Source organism: Bos grunniens, chromosome 20 (genome assembly GCF_055505025.1).
Source record: "Bos grunniens cultivar Pamir isolate PY7600 chromosome 20, Bosgru_T2T1.0, whole genome shotgun sequence".
Lineage (NCBI taxonomy): Eukaryota > Metazoa > Chordata > Mammalia > Artiodactyla > Bovidae > Bos > Bos grunniens.
The window spans coordinates 6082003-6105785 of record NC_141184.1 but is presented as its reverse complement, the minus strand read 5'-3'; the positions used below and the strand labels follow the sequence as shown (position 1 = coordinate 6105785).

The window sequence follows — 23783 nt, the reverse complement described above, 5'->3', positions numbered from 1 at the left end:
CTTAGTTCCCCAACCAGGGCAAGTTCCACACCCTTAGAATTGGAAGCACAGTCTTAACCACTGGACTGCCAGGGAAGTCTCCAAGGAAAACAATTAATTCAATTAGAATAACAATTATTTTATAGGATTTAAGGATTATGGCCATTAATTAATCCCCCAGGTATTTATTCCAGGAAAATGTGATTATATCACCATTCAGCTATTTCTTTTAAGTGATCATATTCTTTGAACATTTTGAGTTTTGTTACTGTTAAATATGGATCCCAGTGACCAAATCACACCATTGCTCAGTATTACATTCCCAAGCATTGGCAGAATGCTAAAGAGTATTTTTAAAGTTTGAAAAATAGAACATGTTTTATTACAACTAGCAAAAACACACATTTGGGTTTAAAAAAAATGAGGAGGGCTATAGTGAAGGACAGGGAAGCGTGGTGTGCTGCACTCCACTGAGTCGCAGAGTCAGACATGACTTAGCGACTGAGCGATGTTGTTGTTTTTTTTCCAGGACGGTGAACAATCACCCCACAGAGGCTGCAGGACAGATAGCAGCGGGAGAGATGCTGCTCTCAAAGGCTGATAATGGGGTCAGACTCCAAAAGCTGGGCTGGGACCCACCACCCACAGCAAACCCAGGTCAAAGGCAAAGTGGTGTTCAGTAGAACTGATGTTCTTTCTATTTTATTCTAAAATGTGAAGCACAGAATAAAACCAGAATTTTTAAAAGTACAACAAATCATATGACAGCTTCTCCTAAACACAGCTCACAAACTGAACATATGTCACAGTAGCTTTCAATTTTTTCATACATACACGTATATATTTACGAAACACTCACACTGAGAAAGCCACAGCTAGTCTCCTTTTCACATTATCTTTTCTTTCCTCCAAAACCAAAAAGCAGATATCAGTGCATTATTCTTCTCATTCATGTTTTTTTTATTCTTTTGATACTTGCAACTGTAAGTATTCAATATAGAGCTATATATAAAATTAGCATCACTTTGCCACTTCCTTTTCCACTCAGCTTCCAAGATTTCTCGGTGTTTATATACATATGTAAATCTATTTATTCCTTTGAGACTTATTTGGTATTTCATTGAACAAAAACACTGTAACTGATTCACCCGTGTCCCCACCAATTCGTCTATGTACCTCCTTGGGTAGACGTGTAAGGCTGCTTCTTGAGTGCCTACAAAGAAAGGAAAGTAACCGGGGCGGGTCTTTCCTTTTACGTCTCGCCATCAGTGTTCTTTCATAGTTAAAAAAAGAGTTTTTCCCCGTCATGCCTTATTTAAGAAACCCTTCCCTACACTGGTGTTATAGAGATTTTTCTCTACATGTCTATGAAAACCTTAATGATTTACTGTCCTCATTTAGATTTTAACCCACCTAGGATTCATACGGAATAAAATAGGAATCAGATTATTTCCATAAGAAAACTCAACTTCTTTCGTTTGTTCATTTATATCAAGGATTCCTTTTTTTTCACTTACTGAATAGTCCACCCCACCCGCACTATGTTTTAATTCCATCTCTACTGTAAAAGACAAGTCTCTTGAGTTCTCTCTCGCCTTGGTCTACTCATCTGTACCTGGGTCAATGTGATAAAGTTATTTTTTATTTTATTATAATAACCCCCCATTTATTTCCCTTCTAAAAGAACTCTGGTTCACCTGTCAACCAAAAAAAGTTATTTCATTGCTTCACCATTTTTAGAGGAATCCATCTGTGTTACACTTCTTAAAAGCTTTGGTTCTTTAGTTGCCTTCTCCATCAGGAGGTACAACAGTAATAAAAGGCTTTTTTCCCCCCCATATGAAGGGTATTAAAGGAAATACAGATTGGTGACCTAGGCATATTATGCATGTACCATGTTCAATTTTAAAAATTCTTTTAAAAAGCAAGCTGAACAGAGACTGAATTTAATACAACTCAGCAACTGATTTCTCCATCTTATAAAAAATTAAATAGGTAATAAATCTGTGCTCGAGGAATCATCTCCTTTTTAGACTTGATAAAAACAAAAATATTACCATTCTCTTAGACCACCTCAGCAACTTCATCCTCCTTAAAGACCGCACCTTTCTTTAGACACTATAAAGGCGACAGGGGACACAGCCAGAACAGTACGGCAGCTCACCCGGGGTTCCAGCCTTCCACCTGCTATGTGGTTTAGGGCAATCACAGAGCCTCTTCCCGCATCTCAGGTTTGGGGGTTTCTCTTTCTTGTTTAAAATGGGAATGACACCTCCCACTTGAGGATACTGTGCCCATAACACAGAATGGAGGATGAAAATTCTGTGTACGAAACCTCACACACCAGTTTTACCATTTTGAAAGTGAAAGTCGCTCAGTCGTGTCTGACTCTTTGTGACCCCATGGACTGTAGCCCACCAGGCTCCTCTGTCCATGGAATTCTCCAGGCCAGAATATTGGAATGGGTAGCCTTTCCTTCTCCAGGGGATCTTTCCAGCCTAGAGATCGAACCCAGGTCTGCCGCATTGCAGAGGGATTCTTTACCAGCTGAGCCACCACTGAGATGTAACTGCTGGTAGAGTCCACTTCATATGCTAAGCACAGGTGTTTCTCCAGGTATGTGCTTTGTAACTCTTTTTTCCAGTCTTTGGCTTGCATGTTTACTTTCAAAAAAGTGTCTTTGAGTAGTAAAAGTTTTTACATTTTTTGACCAAGTCCTACTGATCAGGGCTTTTTCTTAAAAGCTGACATTAAGCTTCCTAACCCAACGGTACCAAGATTTTTTCACATGTTTTCTTCTGGAAGTTTTATATTTTTTAGGACTAACTTTAACCCTATGATCCATTTTGAGTTAATTTTTTCTTTTGTATTTATTTTTTGCCCAAGACCATCTAATTTTTTCAGCAGCTATTGTTGAAAAGCTTATACCTTTCCCCCATTAAACTGGCTTGGAACACAGTCAAGAATAAATTGACTACATAGGCATGAGCTATTTCTGGATAATCTATTGTATTCCATCGGCCTGAATGTCTATTTTTACACCAATGCTATCCTAGGTTGATTACTAGAGTTTCATAACAAATACTGAAATCCAGTAGAGCAAGATCTCCATGTTCTGCTTTTTTTTCGTATTTGTTCTAGCTCTCCTAGGTATTTTGCATGTCCATACATATTTTAGAATCTGCCTGTGACTCTCTATACAAAACATGCTGAGGCTGCATTGGCTCTACAGAAGGAATTAAGGGAGAACTGCCAACTTAGCCACACTGAGTCTTCAGATCCATGAACAGAGTCTGTCTCTCCACTTACTCATTTCATTCATTTCTGTTCAACAAGGTCGTATATTTTTCTGCACAGATGAGTTATACACATTTATTCAAATATACTCCTAGGTATTTTACATTTTGATACTGTATTAAATGATATGTTTTTCAATTGCTGGTTGAAAGAGTCTCATATCTAGGAATACAATTTATGTCCGGCCTTATAAACTGCATGCATGCTTAGTCACTTCAGTCATATCCCAACTCTTTGCAACCCTATGGACTGTAGCCCTCCATGCTTCTCGGTCCATGGGATTCTCCAGGCAAGAACACTGGAGTGGGTTGCCAACCTCACTAAACTCACTTCCTCGTTCTGGCAGCATTTTTTAAGTTCCTCAGGACTTCTAATATAATGGACACTGCACACAGAGAGATAAAGCCAGCCTAACTCCTTACGTTCCTGTGCCTTTTGACTCTTCTCCTGACCTTATCCAGATCCCAAGTGACAGCTTTCAGTTCTTCCCTTATAAGTATGATGCTATATGGTGCTACACTTTTTTGAAATTGCTCTTTATTGGTTTGAGGAAGTTCCTTTCTTTGTAGACTGCTGAGGGATGCTACCAAGAGTAGGTGTTGAATTTCATCAGATATTTTCTCCGTATCTACCAAAATGATGGTTCAGTTCAGTTCAGTCGCTCAGTCGTGTCCAACTCTTTGTGACCCCATGAATCGCAGCACGCCAGGCCTCCCTGTCTATCACCAACTCCCGGAGTTCACTCAGACTCACGTCCATCGAGTCAGTGATGCCATCCAGCCATCTCATCCTCTGTCGTCCCCTTCTCCTCTTGCTCCCAATCCCTCCCAGCATCAGAGTCTTTTCTAATGAGTCAACTCTTCGCATGAGGCAGCCAAAGTACTGGAGTTTCAGCTTTAGCATCATTCCTTCCAAAGAAATCCCAGGGCTGATCTCCTTCAGAATGGACTGGTTGGATCTCCTTGCAGTCCAAGGGACTCTCAAGAGTCTTCTCCAACACCACAGTTCAAAAGCATCAATTCTTTGGCACTCAGCCTTCTTCACAGCCCAACTCTCACACCCATACATGACCACAGGAAAAACCATAGCCTTGACTAGACGGACCATTGTTGGCAAAGTAATGTCTCTGCTTTTGAATATGCTATCTAGATTGGTCATAACTTTCCTTCCAAAGAGTAAGTGTCTTTTAATTTCATGGCTGCAGTGATTCTGGAGCCCAAAAAAATAAAGTCTGACACTGTTTCCACTGTTTCCCCATCTATTTCCCATGAAGTGATGGGACTGGATGCCATGATCTTCATTTTCTGAATGTTGAGCTTCAAGCCAACTTTTTCACTCTCCACTTTCACTTTCATCAAGAGGCTTTTTAGTTCCTCTTCACTTTCTGCCATAAGGGTGGTGTCATCTGCATATCTGAGGTTATTGATATCTCTCCCAGCAATCTTGATTCCAGCTTGTGCTTCTTCCAGTCCAGCGTTTCTCATGATGTACTCTGCATAGAAGTTAAATAAGCAGGGTGACAATATACAGCCTTGACGGACTCCTTTTCCTATTTGGAACCAGTCTGTTGTTCCATGTCCAGTTCTAACTTGCTTCCTGACCTGCATACAAATTTCTCAAGAGGCAGATCAGGTGGTCTGGTATTCCCATCTCTTTCAGAATTTTCCACAGTTTATTGTGATCCACACAGTCAAAGTCTTTGGCATAGTCAATAAAGCAGAAATAGATGTTTTTCTGGAACTCTCTTGCTTTTTCCATGATCCAGCGGATGTTGGCAATTTGATCTCTGGTTCCTCTGCAATTATTGAAATGACCTGTTAATGCAGTAAATCACATGAATTGGTTTTTGAATGTTAAACCAACTCAGCATTCTTGATATAAACTCCATTGTTTTGCTGGAGTAAATTTACTAAAAGTTTTTAAAAATTTGTGCATCTGTGTTCGAGAGAGAGACTGATCTGTAGTTTCCTTTCCTTGTAGTATCTTTGGCTTTGGTATCAGAGTAATGCTGGCCTTATAAGTTGGGAATTATGTTCCTTCTCTTTGCAGAGGAACTTGTACAGCTGGGATTATTTCACCCTTAAGCTTTGGTAGAACTCACCAGGGAAGGCATTTGGATCTGAAATTTCCTTTGTGGGAAGATATTTAATAACATGTTCAAATTAGTTCACACATATAGAGCAATTTAATTTTCTATTTCTTCTTGAATGAGCTTCAATAGTCTGCTTTCCAAAGAATGTGTCCATTTCATCTAGATTGTAGAACTTAACAGTGTAACACTGTTCATATTTCCTTATCTTCTTTTTAAGAAAGTAGGATATATAGGAACAATCTTTCTCACATTTCCAACCTGGTGATTTTGTCTTCTATCTTTATTTCTGATTAGTCTGGATAGAGATTTATCAATTTTATGGATCTCCCTAAAGAACTGGTTTTGACTTCACTTTTTTCTGTCCACAACTTTTTGTGTTTTTTTTTAATTCCTTTTTATTTCCTTTCTTCTAATTTGTACTCCTTTTCCCAGTTTCTGACGTTGGAAGCTTCAGTTGTCAATTTGAGCCCTTTCCTCTTTCATACTATAAACATCTGATGCTGTAAATTTCTAAGTGCCATTTTAGGTGCCCCCTACAAACTGCGATCTATCACGTGTTCATTTCATTCAATCCAACATACTTTCCAAACCCCCTTGTAATTTCTTCTTGGCCTTCAGGGCATTTAGAAACGGGTTGTTTAGTTTCCAAATATTGATTGATATTTCAAACTCTTTTATGTCATCGATTTTTAATTTAAGTCCATTATGGCCAAAGCACAAACTTTGTGCAAAAAGTGATCCTTTTAAGCATAATGGGACTTCTATGATCCAGAATATGGTCCCTCTTGGTAAATATTCCACATGTGCTGAAAAGAACACATATTCTGTATGGTTGGGTGAAGAGCTCAAAAAATATCAATCAGAACAACTTGTCTGGTGATACTTTTTGTGAATCGTCTATATCCTTATTGATTTTCTTTCTTATTGTCTCATCTGTTGGAGATAGGGTGTTTCAGTCTCTGTGTTAGATATGGGTTTTCACATTATTTGGATCTCTCTTAGGTATACAGGTTTTTGGAACCATTACGTCTTCTTGATGAACTGATTCGCCTTCAGTACTGAAGAATCTGTCTCTCCTGCTTGCTCTCCAGGTTTTGTGTGTTTGCTCAGCCGTGTCCAGCTCTTTCGCGACCCTATGAACTGTAATCCACCAGGCTCCTCTATCTATGGGATAGATATCTATGGGATAGATATCTATGGGAAATCTATGGGCTTTCCCAGAGAGGAATACTGGAGTGGGTCTGCAGGCCGTGTCCCAGGAAATTTCTTTCCCAGAGGTTCTTCTCCCGTGTGTACCAAGCTGGGCTCAGGCAAGACTCAGGGACCCTCTACAAATCTTCAGAGCTCCCTCTGTCTCTGTAGTTTTCTCCTCTCTCCTCTTAGGTTTTCTGTCCTGCGCAATTTCAGCACCATCACCTTTCCAAACTCTGATTTCTGGTTTTTCAACTCTCTGAAATTGCTGGGTGAGGATGATGTTAGCGGCTGCTGAGCAAAGGAAATCTGAAGTACCAAATACCAAGGAAGCTAAGTAAGGTGTTGCTTAGCAACTCTTAATAGGAAATAATTTAAACTCTGGATGTATTTTTTTTCCTGAGAACTTGCTGCTCCAGCCTGGAGTCTAGAATTCACCCCCCTTCACACAGGCAGCTCCCCTGCATGCACACGTGGGTATACACACACACAGTCCCCATCTGACAATTACAAGGTCTATTATTCACCAGCTCCCATGAGTATGTCTCTTTGGATACAACAACATCATCCACGATTCAAGGTCAAAGTCACTGGAAGTCTATGACAAATACAGCATTTTACAAACTCATCTAGCAAATACAAGGCACACGATGCAGGAAGCCCTAAGATATCACCATCAAAGCGTTTCCATTTAATGAGTCAGTAACAGATGTGTTGAAAGCTTAAAGAACATTCTTCCTCCCCTGTAAAGTTCGAGCTCTTTCAGGAAAACACTACAGACTCCAGACTACAAGCCTGATTCCTTCTTCTGACCTCACACTGACCTCTCCAGAGGCCGTGAGAGCTGCACACAGGACCAGGATCCTGGTGACAGTGGCGACCCCCCAGGACACGCATACCTTACTGGAAGAGTGGGCCACCCAGTAAAAGGACTTTTGAGCCTGAAGGGTTTTTCCAACAGGGGAGGAAGGGGTTGGTTACTAGTACACAGAAGCTAAGACAGACCCAGATGAGAAAACGAGCAGAAAGAAGTGAATTTACAGGGAATCAGTTAATAAGAGTTACGTTCATTTCAGTATAAAAGCAATCACTGATTTCCAAACAATAATACTGACTAACATGGACACGTGGACATTAGATCCCTGGGCCGAAATGTCCCATTTCTCTTACTGACCCGTCCAATGAATGAAAATAGCTCCAGATGGGAATATCACTAGCAATTCAGAACAGTGATAGGATTAATTTTTGGCATCTCTGAAGCAATAGCTCCCCCCACGCCATGAAGTTTTTCCAGATCACATGCAACCCCAAAGTGATTCAGAAAGAACAATCCAGAATTCCCAAATGCCCCCATTCCTCGACGCACAATAGTTCACCATTTGCCAAGGCACCACAAGGTCGCCAAAAACACGAGGCAGGTGGAGATGACGTGTGACGATCGTGGTGCCAGAATGTCGGGTTCAAATTCTGGCTCTCCTACTCACTGTGTGACACTGGGAAAGTTGCTTCACCTCTCTGGGTTTCAGCTTTCTCATCTTCAAATTGCAGGTAATAATAGTATTGTCTTCGCAGGGCCTTACAGACCAGGAAGTCACGTATGTAAAGTAAATGAATGCTGTCTGGAGCATGGAAGAACCAGGATCCAGGAAGTGGCATCTCTCCTCGTAACCGGGGAGGAGATGAGCAGAGAGAATGTGTCCACTCGTTCGGTTAGTTTGTCAAGTATTTGCAGTGTGATCTCCACGTGTCTGAAACCGTGCAACATGCTGGGAACAGAGCAGCAAACAAAAATGCCTCCAGGGCCACTCGGCCTTCAAAAGGAGTGTTGACCTGGGGGTGGGGCAGAGTGAGGACCACAAAGCTGGGAGGTCAGAACAGCAGCATCCCTCCTGCAGTCAAATAATCGTTTAAGGGCAGATGCCAATCTTAAGGACCCTGGCTTAGGCTCCTCTAGAGAAAAGCATGGGAGGAGATAAAAGAAGAAGGGAACACTCGAAGGGAACACACAGATTGCTTCAGAAACACCGATAGAACTGTCTACTCAAGCAGGGTCGCGGGGTTGGGGCTGGGAAGCCCCAGGGAGGGTGGTGACACGTTCTCAGTTCACTGCAAGCCTGTGTGGTTTTCCCAGTGCTCGGGCTGGGAACACATGGTAGAGAGAATATAGAAATGCCACCTCCACGCTCAATAGCCAGAAATACGTAGTTATCTCAAAATAACTACCCTTCGGGCTGCGTCCAGCTGTGCTGTGCTTCCTTCAAATACACACTTCATCAGTATGTTTCTGGCCTTTGTTTTTTCCAAAAAACAAAAAGCAGAGGGGTTAGAAAAAAAAAATATATATATACATATATATATATATATCTTTGTCATTTAATGACATAATTTGTATATTACTTTACATTTTTCTCAGATTTGTTCTTTTTCATATTGAGTCCAAAATGTCACCTAAGAAACAGCTGAGGTGCACAGAAGCACCCAGAGATGGTTTTCTTGGCTCCCCAGGAACATGCTGGGTTTTCTCCTTTCATCCCTATGCTACTAGGTTCTTTAATAGCTTTCCAAATCACTGCACTTAAAAACCAACTCTGTACCGTTTCAAAGCCAATGAGAGGCCTTTCTTTTCTTTCATTTTTCACCCTTTTCTCAATAAAAAAAAAAAAAATGATGTTCAAGCACTGATGTCCTATTTTTGTAGGAAAACACACATGGGAACATGCTGAATGGCTGGCATCCTTTTAGGTAACAGGACAAAGAAAGTCCCCTCTTCCCAGAGCAAAATGTTAGCCATTCACGTTGGTAAGTTAACAAATCTATACAATAACACAACCTGGTCTCCCTGCCAAGGCAGAAATGGGGCTGCCAGAAATGGAAGATTTTATTTAACTCTATTCAGTGAGCCCTTAGTACGAGGGAAGCAGAACTCTGGAATCAAACTCAAGTACAGCTCACTCTCTGGTCCTCACTTGGCCAATCCAGGGACCACAGGCTAACATCAGCCATCATAGACGACTGCTTTCCTGACCCGCCACCTTCTCAACAGTCTTCTTATCTCAAAGGGAAGGTCCTAAGTCAGTGGTTTTCAGCTGAGATGCAATAGATTTGCCTTGTTAGAAAGTCATAAATTAAAACATCACCTAGGGTTTCCCTGCTGTCTCAGTAGTCAAGAATCTGCCTGTCAATGCAGGAGAAACTGGTTCCATCTCTAGTCGGGGAAGTTCCCATAGGCCACGGACCAACTAAGCCGGTGCCCCGTAACTACTGAATCTACATACTGCAACTACCGAAGCCCGTGTGTATACAGCCTGTGCTCTGTAACAAGAAAGGCCACGGGAATGAGAAGCCCATGCCCCATGACTAGAGAAAGACAGTGCGCAGCAGCAAAGACCCAGCACAGGTGAAAATACATAAATTACATATATATATATATATATTATCACCTAAAAGTTAAGGCTTCACTAAGTGAACCAAAGATACCACAAAAAAGGAAAATGTCATGTCATGCCTATAAAAACCCCAAAGAAGCCTTTTCCTTATCAGACAGGCAGAGCAAACCAACCTAACGTGCAAACATTTGTCTACAAGGCAATGCGCTTGATCACAGGTCATTTTCTCTTTCTGTTCCTGACTGTGGATGATTGATTTCAGCAGGCTAGTCACACATAAGAACATTTCTACTTCTGCAGACCCTGGTTTTAAAATGGGTCAAAAACCTCCACTGCTGCTGCTGCTGCTAAGTCGCTTCAGTTGTGTCTGACTCTGTGCAACCCCACAGACAGCAGCCCACAAGGCTCCCCCGTACCTGGGATTCTCCAGGCAAGAACACTGGAGTGGGTTGCCATTGCCTTCTCCAATGCAGGAAAGTGAAAAGTGAAAGTGAAGTCGCTCAGTCGTGTCCGACTCTTAGTGACCCCATGGACTGAGGCCTACCAGGCGCCTCCGTCCATGGGATTTTCCAGGCAAGAGTACTGGAGTGGGGTGCCATTGCCTTCTCCGAAAAACCTCCACAGCATATATTTAATCTCCAGGTGGACTTGCAGTTTAAGTGAAAGTCAACATCAAGAGCAACTGTCAAATATCTAAGAGTGGGAAGTAAATATGAGAGCCAACAGGCCACGAGATGGGATTGGCTTCCTGCAGCAGGAGACTGTCCTCCTAGGCAACAGAGTGCCTTCCATGAAACGCTATCATGAGTTGAATGGTGTCCTCCCCAAAGATGTGTTCAAATCCTCACCCCTATACCTGGGCCAGCCAGCCAGTGAGTGTTCAGTTGTGTCTGACTCTCTGCGACCCCATGCACTGGAGCTCACCACGACAAATTCCTCTGTCCCATGGAATTCTCCAGGCAAGAATACTGGAGCGGGTTACCATTTCCTATTCCAGGGGATCTTACCGAACCAGGGATCAAACTCACATCTCCTGCACTGGCAGCTGGATTCTCTACCTCTGAGCCACCTGGGAAGCCCCACCTGTGAATGTGACCTTCTTTAAAATCAGGGTCTTTGCAAACATGGTCAAGTTCAGCAGAAATCATGAGAGTTCCCTAAGTCCAATATGATGGGTGGCCTTATAAGAATCGGAGAGACACAGGTATAAGAGCACCATGCGATGATGAAGACAGATGTTGAAGAGGTGTGTCTGCCATCCACAGAGTTTCCCAGCAGGCACGTGATGCTGGAAGGGGCAGGGAAGGGCTGGACCCAGAGCCTTCGGGGAAGCGTGACCCTGTCCACATCTTGATTTTGGACTTTACGCTCCAGAGCTGGGAGCCACTATTTGTCAACTGTGATGAGGCCTCTCTGGATAGGACCTGGCTATCAGGAAGGCTGCTCAGACAGGAAGAGCTGCTGTGCCAATGTGACGGCCCCGGGCATCCCCAAAAGAGGGGACTGGGGGCCCCAGACGTGCTGCCACTGATGTCTTTAGAAAAACAAAAATGATCCCTTCTCCTAAAGGAATACAGGAGACTGATACCTTGTTTCCTCCTCTCCTAGCCAAGTTTAAATTTTTCATGTGGTTTCCAACCATTCAGGAAAAGAAGGTCAAGTGCGTTGATAGCACCTCCACCCTTTGATCATGAGGATGTCATCTCGCACACGATGGGGAGGGGGTGGTGGTGGTGGTGGTTTAGTCGCTAAGACGTGTCCAACTCTTGTGACCCCATGGACTGTAGCCCACCAGCTTCTTCTATCCATGGAATTCTCTAGGCAAGAATACTGGAGTGGGTTGCCACTTCCTTCTCCAATGGGCGGTGGGCAGGGGATTTCAGCAAACCCAATCCAAGCTGAAGCAGGCGGGCAGACCCTCCCTGCAGAGGTATGAGTGTATGTGCGTGTATGTATACTTAGCATGTATGTGCGTGTATGTACACTTAGCATGTATGTGCACTTAGCATGTGTGTGCGCGTGTGTGCACTTAGCGTGTATGCATGTGTATGTGCACTTAGCATGTATTTGCGTGTGTGTACACTTAGCACATACACACAGCAGTGTTAACAGGAACCCCGAACTCTGCGGTTTACCACCCAGCTTCCCTCTGACTGCTGGAACCACCAACAAAATGTCATTTTTAAATAATTCTCGTCCAGGAGGCGGCTGCATGGAACACACGTCAGCTAGGTGGGGATGATGGCAGCATGGGCTGGGAGGGGACTCAAATCGGGGGTGACACGAGCTGAACTAAAACTACCAGCAACGCCAGGTCTCCGCACGCACTCAGGGCTGGGAGGCCAAAGCCACCAGCTTCTTCTCCATGTTTTCCTTATTTCACCAGCAGCTGCTTCCAAACCACGTCGATGCCCAACCTCCAAACCTGCCACCCTTTCTTCAGCGGGTACATTCTCCAGTCCACATGCTGCAAAATCATGCCTCTCTGATCAAAAGCAGAGCCATCAGTCTGAAGTGGTGCCCTGGCCACTCAGGACAATTCCAGTTACTGAGCCTTTAAGAACTGGGTCTTCAGAAGACAACATGGACAGGCAGCCTTGGTAAACACAGAGTTTCTCAGACGCAGCCCCGCAGACACTCGGGCTGGGTGATCCTTAGACATGCTGCTGGCCCGTGCGTTGTAGGCTGTTTGTAGGATTCTCAGCAGCATCTCTGGCGTCTACGCACTAGATGACCCCTAACCAGGCTGTGATAGTCAGAGATACTGCCAGACTGGGAAATGTCCCTGGGGGTGAAACTGCTCCCAGTTGAGAACTACTGGGATCCCAGGTAAGGCTGCCCTCTGGAGTCAGACCCTCTGAGTTCAAATCGCCTGTTCCGCTCACTCCCCAGCAGCCTGGCTGTGACCAAGGGACCTGTGTGGAAGTCTAGGTGCTGGGTGAGCTCGGGTACCATCGCGCACACCCCACGGAGCTATGAAAAGATGGAATGGGTTTGTGGAGGGAAAGTACCCAGAATGGGGCGGTGCTGTCCGGACGACACCGGTGCTGGCAGCTCCGGTTCTGGGTTGTGTGCTGGCTGTTGATGGCTGAGCAAAACTCCACCCACACGTGCTGGGAAGAACCAACCTCAGCAGAACGAGATCGGCCTTTGCCCTAGGCTCCTGGGAGTGGATCACTCGGACCCCAGAAATGCCCCGCCTAACAGGACTGTTTGTGTCCCTGGAGGCTCTGGCCAGCAGACCATCTGAGATGTGATTCAGGAAGGGGGCTCAGGGCCACACAGAGTCCGCTCTATCTGTAGAGGGGCTGAGACCCACAGCCAGCCGTGCAGGGGCACGCAATGAGTCCTAGGCAAAACATGGGCATACGAGGGTCTGATGACGCTCCCAGGGAGGCGCTATTCCCCATACATGGCATGACATGCTACAGCTAGGAGGGCATGGCTGTTGTGTCTCCAGATGGACCAGACAACAGATGTTCCACACTCTGCAGTTCTCCTGCACACTCCGCTTGGCTGACGCTAAACTGTGTTCTTTAAGAAACCATGCATGTGTGCTAAGTTGCTTCAGTCACATCTGACTCTTTGTGACCACATGGACTGTAGCCCACCAGGCTCCTTTGACCATGGGATTCTCCAGTCAAGAATACTGGAGTGGGTTGCCATGCCCTCCTCCAAGGGATCTTCCCTACCCAGGGACTGAACCCATGTCTCATAGCTCCTGCATTGGCAGGCAGGTTCTTTACCACTAGTACCACCTGGGAAATCTGTAAACATGAGTATTAACAGCTTTCAAGGGTTCTGTGGGTCCTTCTGCAAGTTATTGAACCTCACGGGGGTCTTGGGATCCCCAAACCTGCCACTGTTGTCAGCGGTGAGGGGGGCCCCGTGTGGACTGTCCCCATCGGTGCACCCCAGCCACTCCTCACAACAGCACCGGGAGTGGAAGCATCCTCTCTCAGATCAAGCCTGGAGCTCACTCCCTCGAGCGCAGTGAACCGACTGACACTTCCCGGAGGTCAGAACGTCAGCGTTCATCAAGGGGCCTGCATCTGTGATGTTGACACCAAAAGACGCCAGGGAGACAACTTTGGGTTAACCGGGCAGAATGACCGCATTTCAGGTTTCCTCCTGAATGATCAGGAGTGTTGGGAAGGAGTTCAGACTCCAGCAGAGGAATGGGGCTCAAGTGGCCTCTTCTGTTTGTTTTTTATTTTCTTGCATTTAGAATTTTACTGGAGGGTCTAATGATGTGCACATGTCAAGAAGAAATAAGACATTAACATTGGAATGAAATAAATAAAGCTTCCTATTCATAGATGGCGTGGACACAGCGAAAAATCAAAGGATGAGCACCACTTAGCTCAAGTAATTTCTCAGGTATTTGGTCAACCAACAGGGTTGTCCCCAACAGGACCTACTGTCCAGCACAGGGAGCTCTGCTCACTATTATATACGAAGCTAAATGGGAAAGTACTTTGAAAAAGAATATATACACATTCGCTCTCCTCCACCGCGGGTGCCCAGCTCAACTCTTCTCTTGGGCACCCCATCTCCTTCTAAGTGGGCGCCTCCAGCCCCCGTTGTGTGTGTGCGTGTGCTCAGTCTCCTAGTCATGTCCTCTGTGACCCCAAGGACTGCAGCCCACCAGGCTCCTCAGTCCATGGGATTTCCCAGACAATAACACTGGAATAGGTTGCCATTTCCTACTCCAGGGGATCTTCCCAACCCAGGGTCAAACCCACATCTTCTGAGTTGCCTGCATTGGCAGGCGGACTCTTCACCACTACCATCACCTGGGAAGCCCTTACTCAACTGTGTGTGTGTGTGTGTATGTGTGTGTGTGTGTTAGTTGCTCAGTCATGTCCATTTCTATGCAACCCCATGGACTGTAGCCCACCAGGCTCCTCCATCCATGGGATTCTCCAGGCAAGAATACCAGAGTGGGTTGTCATGCCCTCCTCCTATACTCCAATATAAAATACAAAGTTAAAAGGATAAATTAATTAGTTCAAAGTGGACCTCTTCTGGCAAGAGGTGTGAGCAGCCGCACAGCACAAGGCAAGTGGCCCGGAACAGCTGTGCCCCTAGAGGCGTGCCCAGGCCATGGGGGAGGCCGGACCCCCTGCATGCCCCATCGACAGGGCTGAGGCTCCACGCAGGAGCCCACCCTGCCCAGGGTCCTGGCGGCGTGAGGCCGGCAACCCTGACGTGGGTGGGATCACGGGCAGGGGCCAAGGTGAAAAATATCAGCATGAGGTTGTAAACACCAGCATCCAAGCTAAAGCCAAGAAACAGAGCCAACAAACCAACAGCTGGGAAATTGATCTCAAGTAAATGGAAGTCAAGTGAAAGTGAAAATGTCAGTCACTTAGTTGTGTCTGACTCTTTGCGACCCCATGGGCTGTAGCCTGCCAGGTTTCCCTGTCCATGGAATTTCCCAGAAAAGAATACTGGAGTGGGTTGCCATTCTCTTCTCCAGAGGATCTTCCTGACCCCAGGATCAAACTCTGGTTTCCTACAGTAGAAGCAGATTTTTTACTGCCTGAGCCACCTTAGCAAGTAAAATGACTCTGAAATAAGGATGTTTAAGGCGCTCAAGCTCATCATTGATTCAACGGACGTGACTTTGAGCAAACTCCGGGAGTTGGTGATAGACTGGGAAGCCTGGCGTGCTGCAGTCCATGGGGTCGCAAAGAGTCGGACACAACTGAGAGACTGAAAAACAGGAACAGAGATGCTTAAAGAGGTTTCTTACAAACAGGCTGAGAGCAGCAATAAAACCCGAGCGTGTGTCGTAAAACCAGAAGATGAGTAAAAACAGAAAGAAGTGGACACACATACAAATCCAACAGCAACGGACGGGAAAGGAAAGACCCATCTACTAAGGCGAGTCCTGCGCCAGCAGCTCAGGGTGCCATGGATGGACGGCACCTATAGGTGCAAAGACACAGCAGGGAGCAGTCCGCGGGGAAGGAGTTTACGTTCTTCGGGCGAGACACTGATGAACAGCTATGTAACACGCTCTGCAGATGGCCGTAAGTGCTGAGGGAAGACCAGAGAGGGTGGGGGTTGCCTGGTGCGAGGGCAGCCAGCCACCTGGGGAGGCCACTTTGGGGAAGCCCCCAGATGAGGTTAATGAAGCAAACACGTGAGTGTCCACCGATCACGACAGGGTCTGTCATTCACGCAAAAAAAGGAAGCTCAGAGAATTCTGAACAGAAGGAGTATTTGTCCTTCCAGACAGGAAAGTGAAAGTCGCTCAATTGTGTCCGACTCTTTGGAACCCTAAGGATTGTACAGTCCATGGAATTCTCCAGGCCACAGTACTGGACTGGGTAGCCTTTCCCTTCTCCAGGGGATCTTTCCAACCCAGGGATTGAACCCAGGTCTCCTACATTGCAGGCAGATTGTTTACCAGCTGAGCTATAAGGGAAGCCCAAGAATACTGGAGTGGATAGCCTATCCCCTCTCCAGGGGATCTTTCCAACCCAGGAATCGAACCAGGGTCTCCTCCATTGCAGGTGGAGTCCTTACCAACTGAGATATGAGGGAAGCCTCCAAACAGGAAGGCTTCTTCGAAAGCTCCGTTGTTAAAAGGTGGCTGCAGTGCTAGGAGAGACCCGGGATCCATGCCACAGACGGCAAAAGATGCTCTTAACCTGCTTCCTGCTTCTGTCCTCATGCACTGGGGTGACGGTGGAGGGACGGTGGACCACGTGGGCCACTGAGAGCAGCGGGTGAGGGTGTGCAGGGAGCAAGCAGGGAGCAGAGGCGTGGGGGCGGCGCCCAGTGCTGCAGCGGGTGAGGGTGTGCAGGGAGCAAGTGGGGGGCAGAGGCGTGGGGGCGGCGCCCAGCGCTGCAAAAGGCTTGAGTCGGGGAACGAGGAGACACCAGGGGAGCCTCTCCGAGCACGGAGCCTCTTTGGGGAAAGGGACAGCACCGTCTCCATCTGGGCCCCCGTCTCAGCATCCTTTACACCAGAGAGACCAACCCGAGTTCACTCTGCCCAGCCTCTCCCTTCACAGAAGGAACTGAGGGTCAAAGACGAGGATGCTTTGTCTGAGATTGCAGGATAGAACTCTCTGGAAACCCCATTCTTGGGCTCCCTGTGGGCTCTGTCCAGCTCAGGCCCTTGCCCTGGCACTCGAACCCCTTTTTTTTTCTTTTTCTTTTTTTATTTTTCAAATTTTGAAAGTATGATAACGTATTTACAGGAGACTTGAAAAATACAAAACAAGGGTACACATAGCTCTACTAGATATTATAATTATTTTCTAAGTAGATAAATTAAGGTTTTTCAGTATGACAGTCTCAATATGAAACTGTCAAAAATTAATAGAAGGAAGAGACAGGAAAGTATAAGGATATAGTAGACCTGAAAAGCACCATTAACCATTTCAGCATAATTAAGATTTATACAGCGTTCGCACAACAGTAGGATACAGATTCTATTCAAGTTCCCATAGACTATAAGGACACAAAACAAGGTGCAAAAGTTGCATGGTCTAAAGGTATTGAAATCAGACAGTCTGTTCTCTTTTCACTGTGGGATTACGTTAGAGGGCAATACCAAAAGATAATGAAAAGTAACACACACATCAGCACTTGAATCCTTCCGTGTGTTCCACCTTGAGTCTCTCTTCTCCGCCTCCCCAGCAACTCCGGGGAGTCTCCTAAGGACTGTGGCTCCTGCGCCTCTCCCTCCCCATCTCTTGGCCCCCAGCAGCTCAGCAACAGCCCTCCTGGCACTCAGCTTCCTCTCTCCCACGACAGGGACAGAACCCCTTGGCGTCAATTACAAGCTTGAAGCTAGTAACTAGGATACCCGCACCCGCGCCTGGAACCATCCGATCAAGCAGCCAGCAGACGAGAGCCACGTGGCCCCAGCACAAGGGGAAAAGCCCACTGGACTACAGTCTCCTAAAGACCTAGCATCCCCCAGACATGGCCCTCTTCTAAACCAAGAGCCTCCCGGGTTCAACATGAGAATGGCGGGTCTCCCTGCTGTTATGGCATCATCATGTTGACACCAAATCTGGAGATCCAGTCCCTGAGCAAACAGTTCAAGTTCAGTCTTTGCGACTTCAAGGCACAGACAGCGGTGCCCACCCCAGGGGGTTCCAGAACAATGGGAGAGTCAAGGGGCTGGAGGAGAAGGAAGTACTAAGGCGTGGTGCGAGTTGCAAAGGCAGCCTCAGCCATTGGAAACAGGTGACAAGGTGAGCCCGGGCGGCCCCTGACCGCCGGCAGGTCTGATGAGTTAAAACGGGCACCAGGTGACTTCACTCTGCAGAGCCCCGTGGGCCAGCTATTTCCGAAGATGGTCTTCTCAGCCTCTGTTTACAGTCTGGGGCCAGGTGTACAGAACCTGGTATGTCACAGATCAAAACACAGAAAGCATTTCGACATCTTACCTGGTCCCAGGGAGAGACGGTGCCCCCGAAACACATGAACAAGTAGCCCATGGCCACGAGGCAGATCCATATCACCAAAGAGAAGAGGCGCAGCAGCTTCTTAAACACCGACTCCACGCACACCAGGATGAAGATCGCAAAGAAGATCGCCAGGGCAGTCGGAACTGTGATTAAAAATGCCACGTGGTCTTCAACTTCCTAAGGAGAGGGAAAAAAACATCACAAAGGGACAATTTAGAAAGCCTGTGGTACCCATGACTTGTTATTAATATTGAAATATTATCAATATCAGTCAAGGTTTAAACAGATCAGGTTTTAAAAGGGACTTCAGAAGTAGAAAATTTGAACTTTCAAAAATTTAAGTTTATTATTAAATAACCATGTTTTTCTACATAAATAACCCAATACTGGGCTTCTCAGGTGGTGAAGTGGAAGAGAATCCTCCTGCCAATGCAAGAGAAGTGGGTTCAATGCCTGGGTTGGGAAGATCCCTTGGAGGATGAAATGGCAACCCACTCCAGTATTCTTGCCTGGGAAATCCCATGGACAGAGGAGCCTGGCGGGCTGTAGTTCATGGGATTGCAGAGTTAGACACACAATCCAGGACTGGATATTTACACAAAACAGCCATGCCATCGAATGCAAATTTTCCCTGGTAAACGAAGAAATGGATTTCATTCAAAAGTAAATGTGAGAACACAGAATGTAAGGATAAAATAAGGCAAACAACTTCAGACAATCAGGTATGCTCTAATCATAGGAAATTAAGGCCTGCAAATGATTTTGAAATGGTTTATTAAAAAAAAAAACCTAAATACTATCTTGGATTCTAAAGCTAGAAGCTTTTCTTTTAATGCATTGCAATTAATGTTTTAACAAGATCAAGGTTAATAGAAAAGGGTCAGAAAGTACTAAAAATAGAAGATGAGAGAGTGGGAAATATTTAGAAGACTGTGCCATTTAGCTAGCTTCCTTTTCCGCCTTTCTTGGGCTCTAGCAGCAAAAGGAAAATGGACATTATTAGCCTGTTACTAATGCATTTTTTAAAACTCCACATTTGCACACTAATAGGCATTTTCTATTCATCTCTATCTAGCCACATAACCCTTCAAACGCACACTATTACAATTCCACACAATACAATAGACCTTGCATTTCCTCTGATTATCCAAACCTGGATTTAGGCTTTAGCTTCTCCAAATATTCTGCTGGAAACTTGCTCTGAACAGCACACGCCATGGGATGGAACACAGTGTAAAAGCTTTAATCTTCAGCTAATACATTTAGTTGATGAAATACTCAAAGGAGTTTCAAGCAAAACAATCCATATAGCCAGGGCCCTAAGAACTTTCACTGAAGTTTCGGAATATTAACACTTACAGTAGAGGGCTCCCCTGGTGGCTCAATGGTCAAGAATCTGCCCGCCCATGTAGGAGACATCTGATTTGGGAAGATCCCACATGCCACGGAGCAATGAAGCCCGAGCACCACCACTACTGAGGCTGCGCTCTAGAGCCTGGGAGCTGCAACTGCTGCAGCCCACGGGCCCCAGAGCCCACGCTCCACAAGGAGAGAAGCCACCGCCATGAGAAGCCCAAGCACTGCAACCAGAGAGTGGCCCCCGCTCACTGCAACTAGAGAAAAAGCCCATGTAGCAACCAAGACTCAGTTCTGCCAAAAATAAGAAAAAAAAAAAACCCTCAAAACTTACAGTACAACCTGGGACATATGGGGTAGGTCTTTCAAATACCAGAGTCTGGGGAAGCCCTCACCTTTTCTGGTGGGTACAGGGTTCACTCTGGGCCACGAGCATCTCTAACTTCACCCTGGAGATGCCCCACCACCTCCTTCAGATATCAGCCCATTGACCACAGGGAGTAGGGCAGGAAGGCGGATGAGGCACACCAGGTGGCAGGCCCAGGCTGACACTCAGGAGAGCAGGGGGGCCTGGACCACCTTCAGCGCCTTCTCTTCCCTTTCCTCTCTCACAGTTACGTATGTCGAGTAACAACTGGGGAAAAGGCAAGAGCAACAATAATCACAGCAAGTACTCACGTCAGTTGCTATTGAGTTGCTAAACTGTGTCTGACTATGACCCTATACACTGCAGCACACCAAGCTTCCCTGTCCTTCACCATCTCCTTTGCTAAAATTCATGTCCTTTGAGTCGATGATGCCATCCCACCATCTCATCCTCTATCGCTCCCTTCTCCTCCTGCCCTCAATCTTTCCCAGCATCAGGGTCTTTTCCAATGAGTCGGTTCTTCGCATCAAATGGCCAAAGTATTGGAGCTTCAGCCTCAGTCTTTCCAATGAATATTCAGGGTTGATTGCCTTTAGGATGGACTGATTTGATTTCCTTGCAGTCCAAGGGACTCTCAAGAGTCCTCTCCAGCACTACAGTTTGGAAGCATCAACTCTAACATGGATGTTTTTCTGCTAAGCACTCAGGTACATTAAGGTCTTTTATTCTTACACCAGCCGTATGAGTGTAGGCACGGTGGCCTGCACAGGTGAGAAAATGCAGGCCTCTGAATGGGAAGGAGGCACCAGGGTCATGGGGCTGACGGAGAGAACGGGGCTTCACCCAGGGAGTGGTCTGTGTTGCCATCACAGCAGAGCCCCGTGCCCTGTGTGCATAAACGATGCATGAGCCCAGGTGTAGCCAGTTCCCCAGTGGCCAAAAGAATGTTTCCAGAACAGCCAGAAGACAGAAGGGCCCAATGGGATGTTCTCACAACCTCCCTCCCCTACTATTTCTGTCCACGATTAAGTGCCTTCTTGTACTCTGACCTTTAGACACAGGTTCCAATCACTGCAAAAGGTTGTCCGGGATCCACCCGCACCACAGTGCTCCCCAGTACCCAGGCACCACGGACCAGGGCACACAAGGACACAGTAGCCTGTTTTCTGAGGACGTCTCATTCAAGGTCATGGCTGCTGCGCACACAGAGCCATGAAAACGTGATTTTACTTTAAACTTCCCCAAATGAAGTTAACTGAGCTGCGAACAGAAAGCCAACCAGTAGAGAAGCAGGACAGCTGCCTTCCTGGTGTGGCTTTTCCATCATTTCATTAACCCCGAAGGAAAGCAACAACTGTTGACTGTATTGGCTTCGGTTATCCAGAAAGGATGAAAGTGGTGTGAAAACCTGCATGACTGTCAAGTGAAAAGTGTGAGTCACTCAGTCATGTCTGAGTCTTTGCGATCCCACAGACTATAGCCTGCCAGGCTCCTCCGTCCCAGGAAATCTCCAGTCAAGAATACCGGAATGGGTTGCCATTTCCTTCTCCAGGGGATCTTCCCGACCCAGGGATTGAACTCAGGTCTCCTGCATTGCAGGTGGATTCTTTACCGTCTGAGAGAGCAGGGAAGCCCATCGAGTGAAAATCAGTAGCTAAAGGAACAGAGAAGCTGTGACCTGTGTCCTTATGGGAAGAGGAGGATGAAGTACACAGCCCATAGGTGCTTTCCCTGCATTTCTCTGCTCAAAGATCCAACTGTGAACAAGGGAAAGACTCAGTGCCTTGGTGAGCCAGGAACATTATATAATAAGACTTGATACGGGTTTGGGGTTTAAATATTGGCATCTCTCTCTTTTTTGTTTCTTACCATCAGGGTCTTGATCCCAGACAGCCCAGTAGTCTGGGCCGCGTGGCCGCCTCTCCACTAGACACAGTGGACATTGGTCCCCTAATATTTTTAGGGCCCCACAGAAATGCTTTATTTCTTTCAAAATCAGAACAACAAAAGACCCAAGCTTCTAGTCTCAAAAGATACATACACCTCCGTGCTCACCCAGCGTCAACTAGGACTGTGAATGTACGTTTAGGGAAGAAGGGCAGACAAAGGCCTCTCCATCCTAAAAGGACCCGAGGGCGTCGTGTCCCTGCTCACCGGATGCATGGCATTGCCTGGCCCACCCCACCCCCCAGAGAAGGACTCCCCCAAGCTTTGAAGTCCTGTCCCCAACCCGGGCAGGGAGGCCCGTTCCCAGATGGCCCGTGGCTTCACACAGTCAGTCTCTGCTCACAAGGCCAGTGGTCCCTGATCACTGCAAAACCTGAGCCCTTTGAAGAATCCCGGCTCTTCCAGAAAGAGAACAGCCGTCAATTTATCCTGCGTTGCCTTTTGAACCTTAATTCCAAACAAGTCTTAATATGGACTGCTCCACTAAATAGAATCTTTTGTAAAGAGGGGTCAAGGGAAAAAAAAAACAGTAGCGTATTCATTAAAAATGTATAAGCTTATAAACCACATTCTTTCCTAGTCCTGCATTTGGATCATGCGTTTTTCTTAAGGCAAATAAGTAAATGAAATAGCGGAACGCCCTCAGACCTTGAATTACACGCCCTCTCCCCCCTTATTCCAGCCCCAGTGGACAGGAAGAAGAACGAAGCCGCAGCAGCTCACCCGTGGCTACTCTTAGGCAATAGCTGAGTTTTCAAAATCCAGAGTATAAAACAAATAAGAGCAGCTGAAAATAAAGTGAACGAAAACAGTGAAAACACTGTCGATCTAAATTAAATATGTTTATGTAGCCCAACCCTTCCTCCCTTCGTGGAAATAAAAAAATGTACCACAGTACACAAACTAAATAAAATGTACAGAAATGCCTTTAAGATATGGCTTTAAAAAGATTTTTTAAAAGTCACCATACAATGCAAACTAAATGTGTTAACACATCTTTAAAAGGAAGACCGCAAGCATCCCATTACCTACCGTCATGATAATGGGTTCCCATCACTCTCCAGGAACGTTTCATCCTTCTCTGTTCAATGCATTTAATTTGGGAAGGAGTCAAACTGCCAGGCCGATTAAACACCCATTGCTTCTATTTATCGTATAACAACAGCCTCGTTTCTTGGAGGCTTTTCCATGGAGCAACAGATTATGTATATTTTCAATATTTTCCACGTGTATTTTTCATTCTTTGTGTTAAACAGTACTGTTTTCCTTTTAGATGGCAAAGGACACTCTAATGTAAAACACGTTGTTGTTGCTGTTCAGTCGCTCAGTCGTGTCAGACTCTTTGCAGCCCCGTGGACTGCAGCCCCTCAGGCGCCCCCCGCTCTGAATCTGTCCTCCTCCCTCCTGCACACCATCTCTCCACTCTCTCTTCCGTCTACCTCCTCCACATTTAATTTTATCAATAGTATCAGTGATTCAGTCGTGTCTGACTGTGAGCCCATGGATGTAGCCCGCCAGGCTCCTCTGTCCATGGGATTCTCAGGGCCAGGATGCTGGAGTGGGTTGCCATTCCCTCCTCCAGGGGATCTTCCCAACCCAGAGATCAAACCCAGGTCTCCCACAATGCAGGCAGATTCTTTTACCAACTGAGCACAGGAAGCCCAAGAAGACTGGAGTGGGCAGCCTGTCCCTTCTCCAGAGGATCTTCCTGACCCAGGAATCAAACCAGG

The 23783-nt window shown here is 46.1% G+C and overlaps 1 protein-coding gene across 2 annotated transcripts in view; it reads right to left on the bottom strand.

Annotated features, from left to right (window-relative positions):
• ADCY2 (adenylate cyclase 2) overlaps positions 1–23783 on the bottom strand; it is a 454409-nt gene that overhangs the window by 416739 nt on the left and 13887 nt on the right. For both annotated transcript variants that reach the window (XR_015148596.1, XM_086361165.1), the window contains exon 2: positions 18363–18560. Coding sequence is in view for 1 of the 2 variants with exons in the window: in XM_086361165.1 (XP_086217291.1) it covers positions 18363–18560 (198 nt within the window). In the remaining variant the exon portion in view is untranslated. The remainder of the gene's footprint in view (positions 1–18362; positions 18561–23783) is intronic.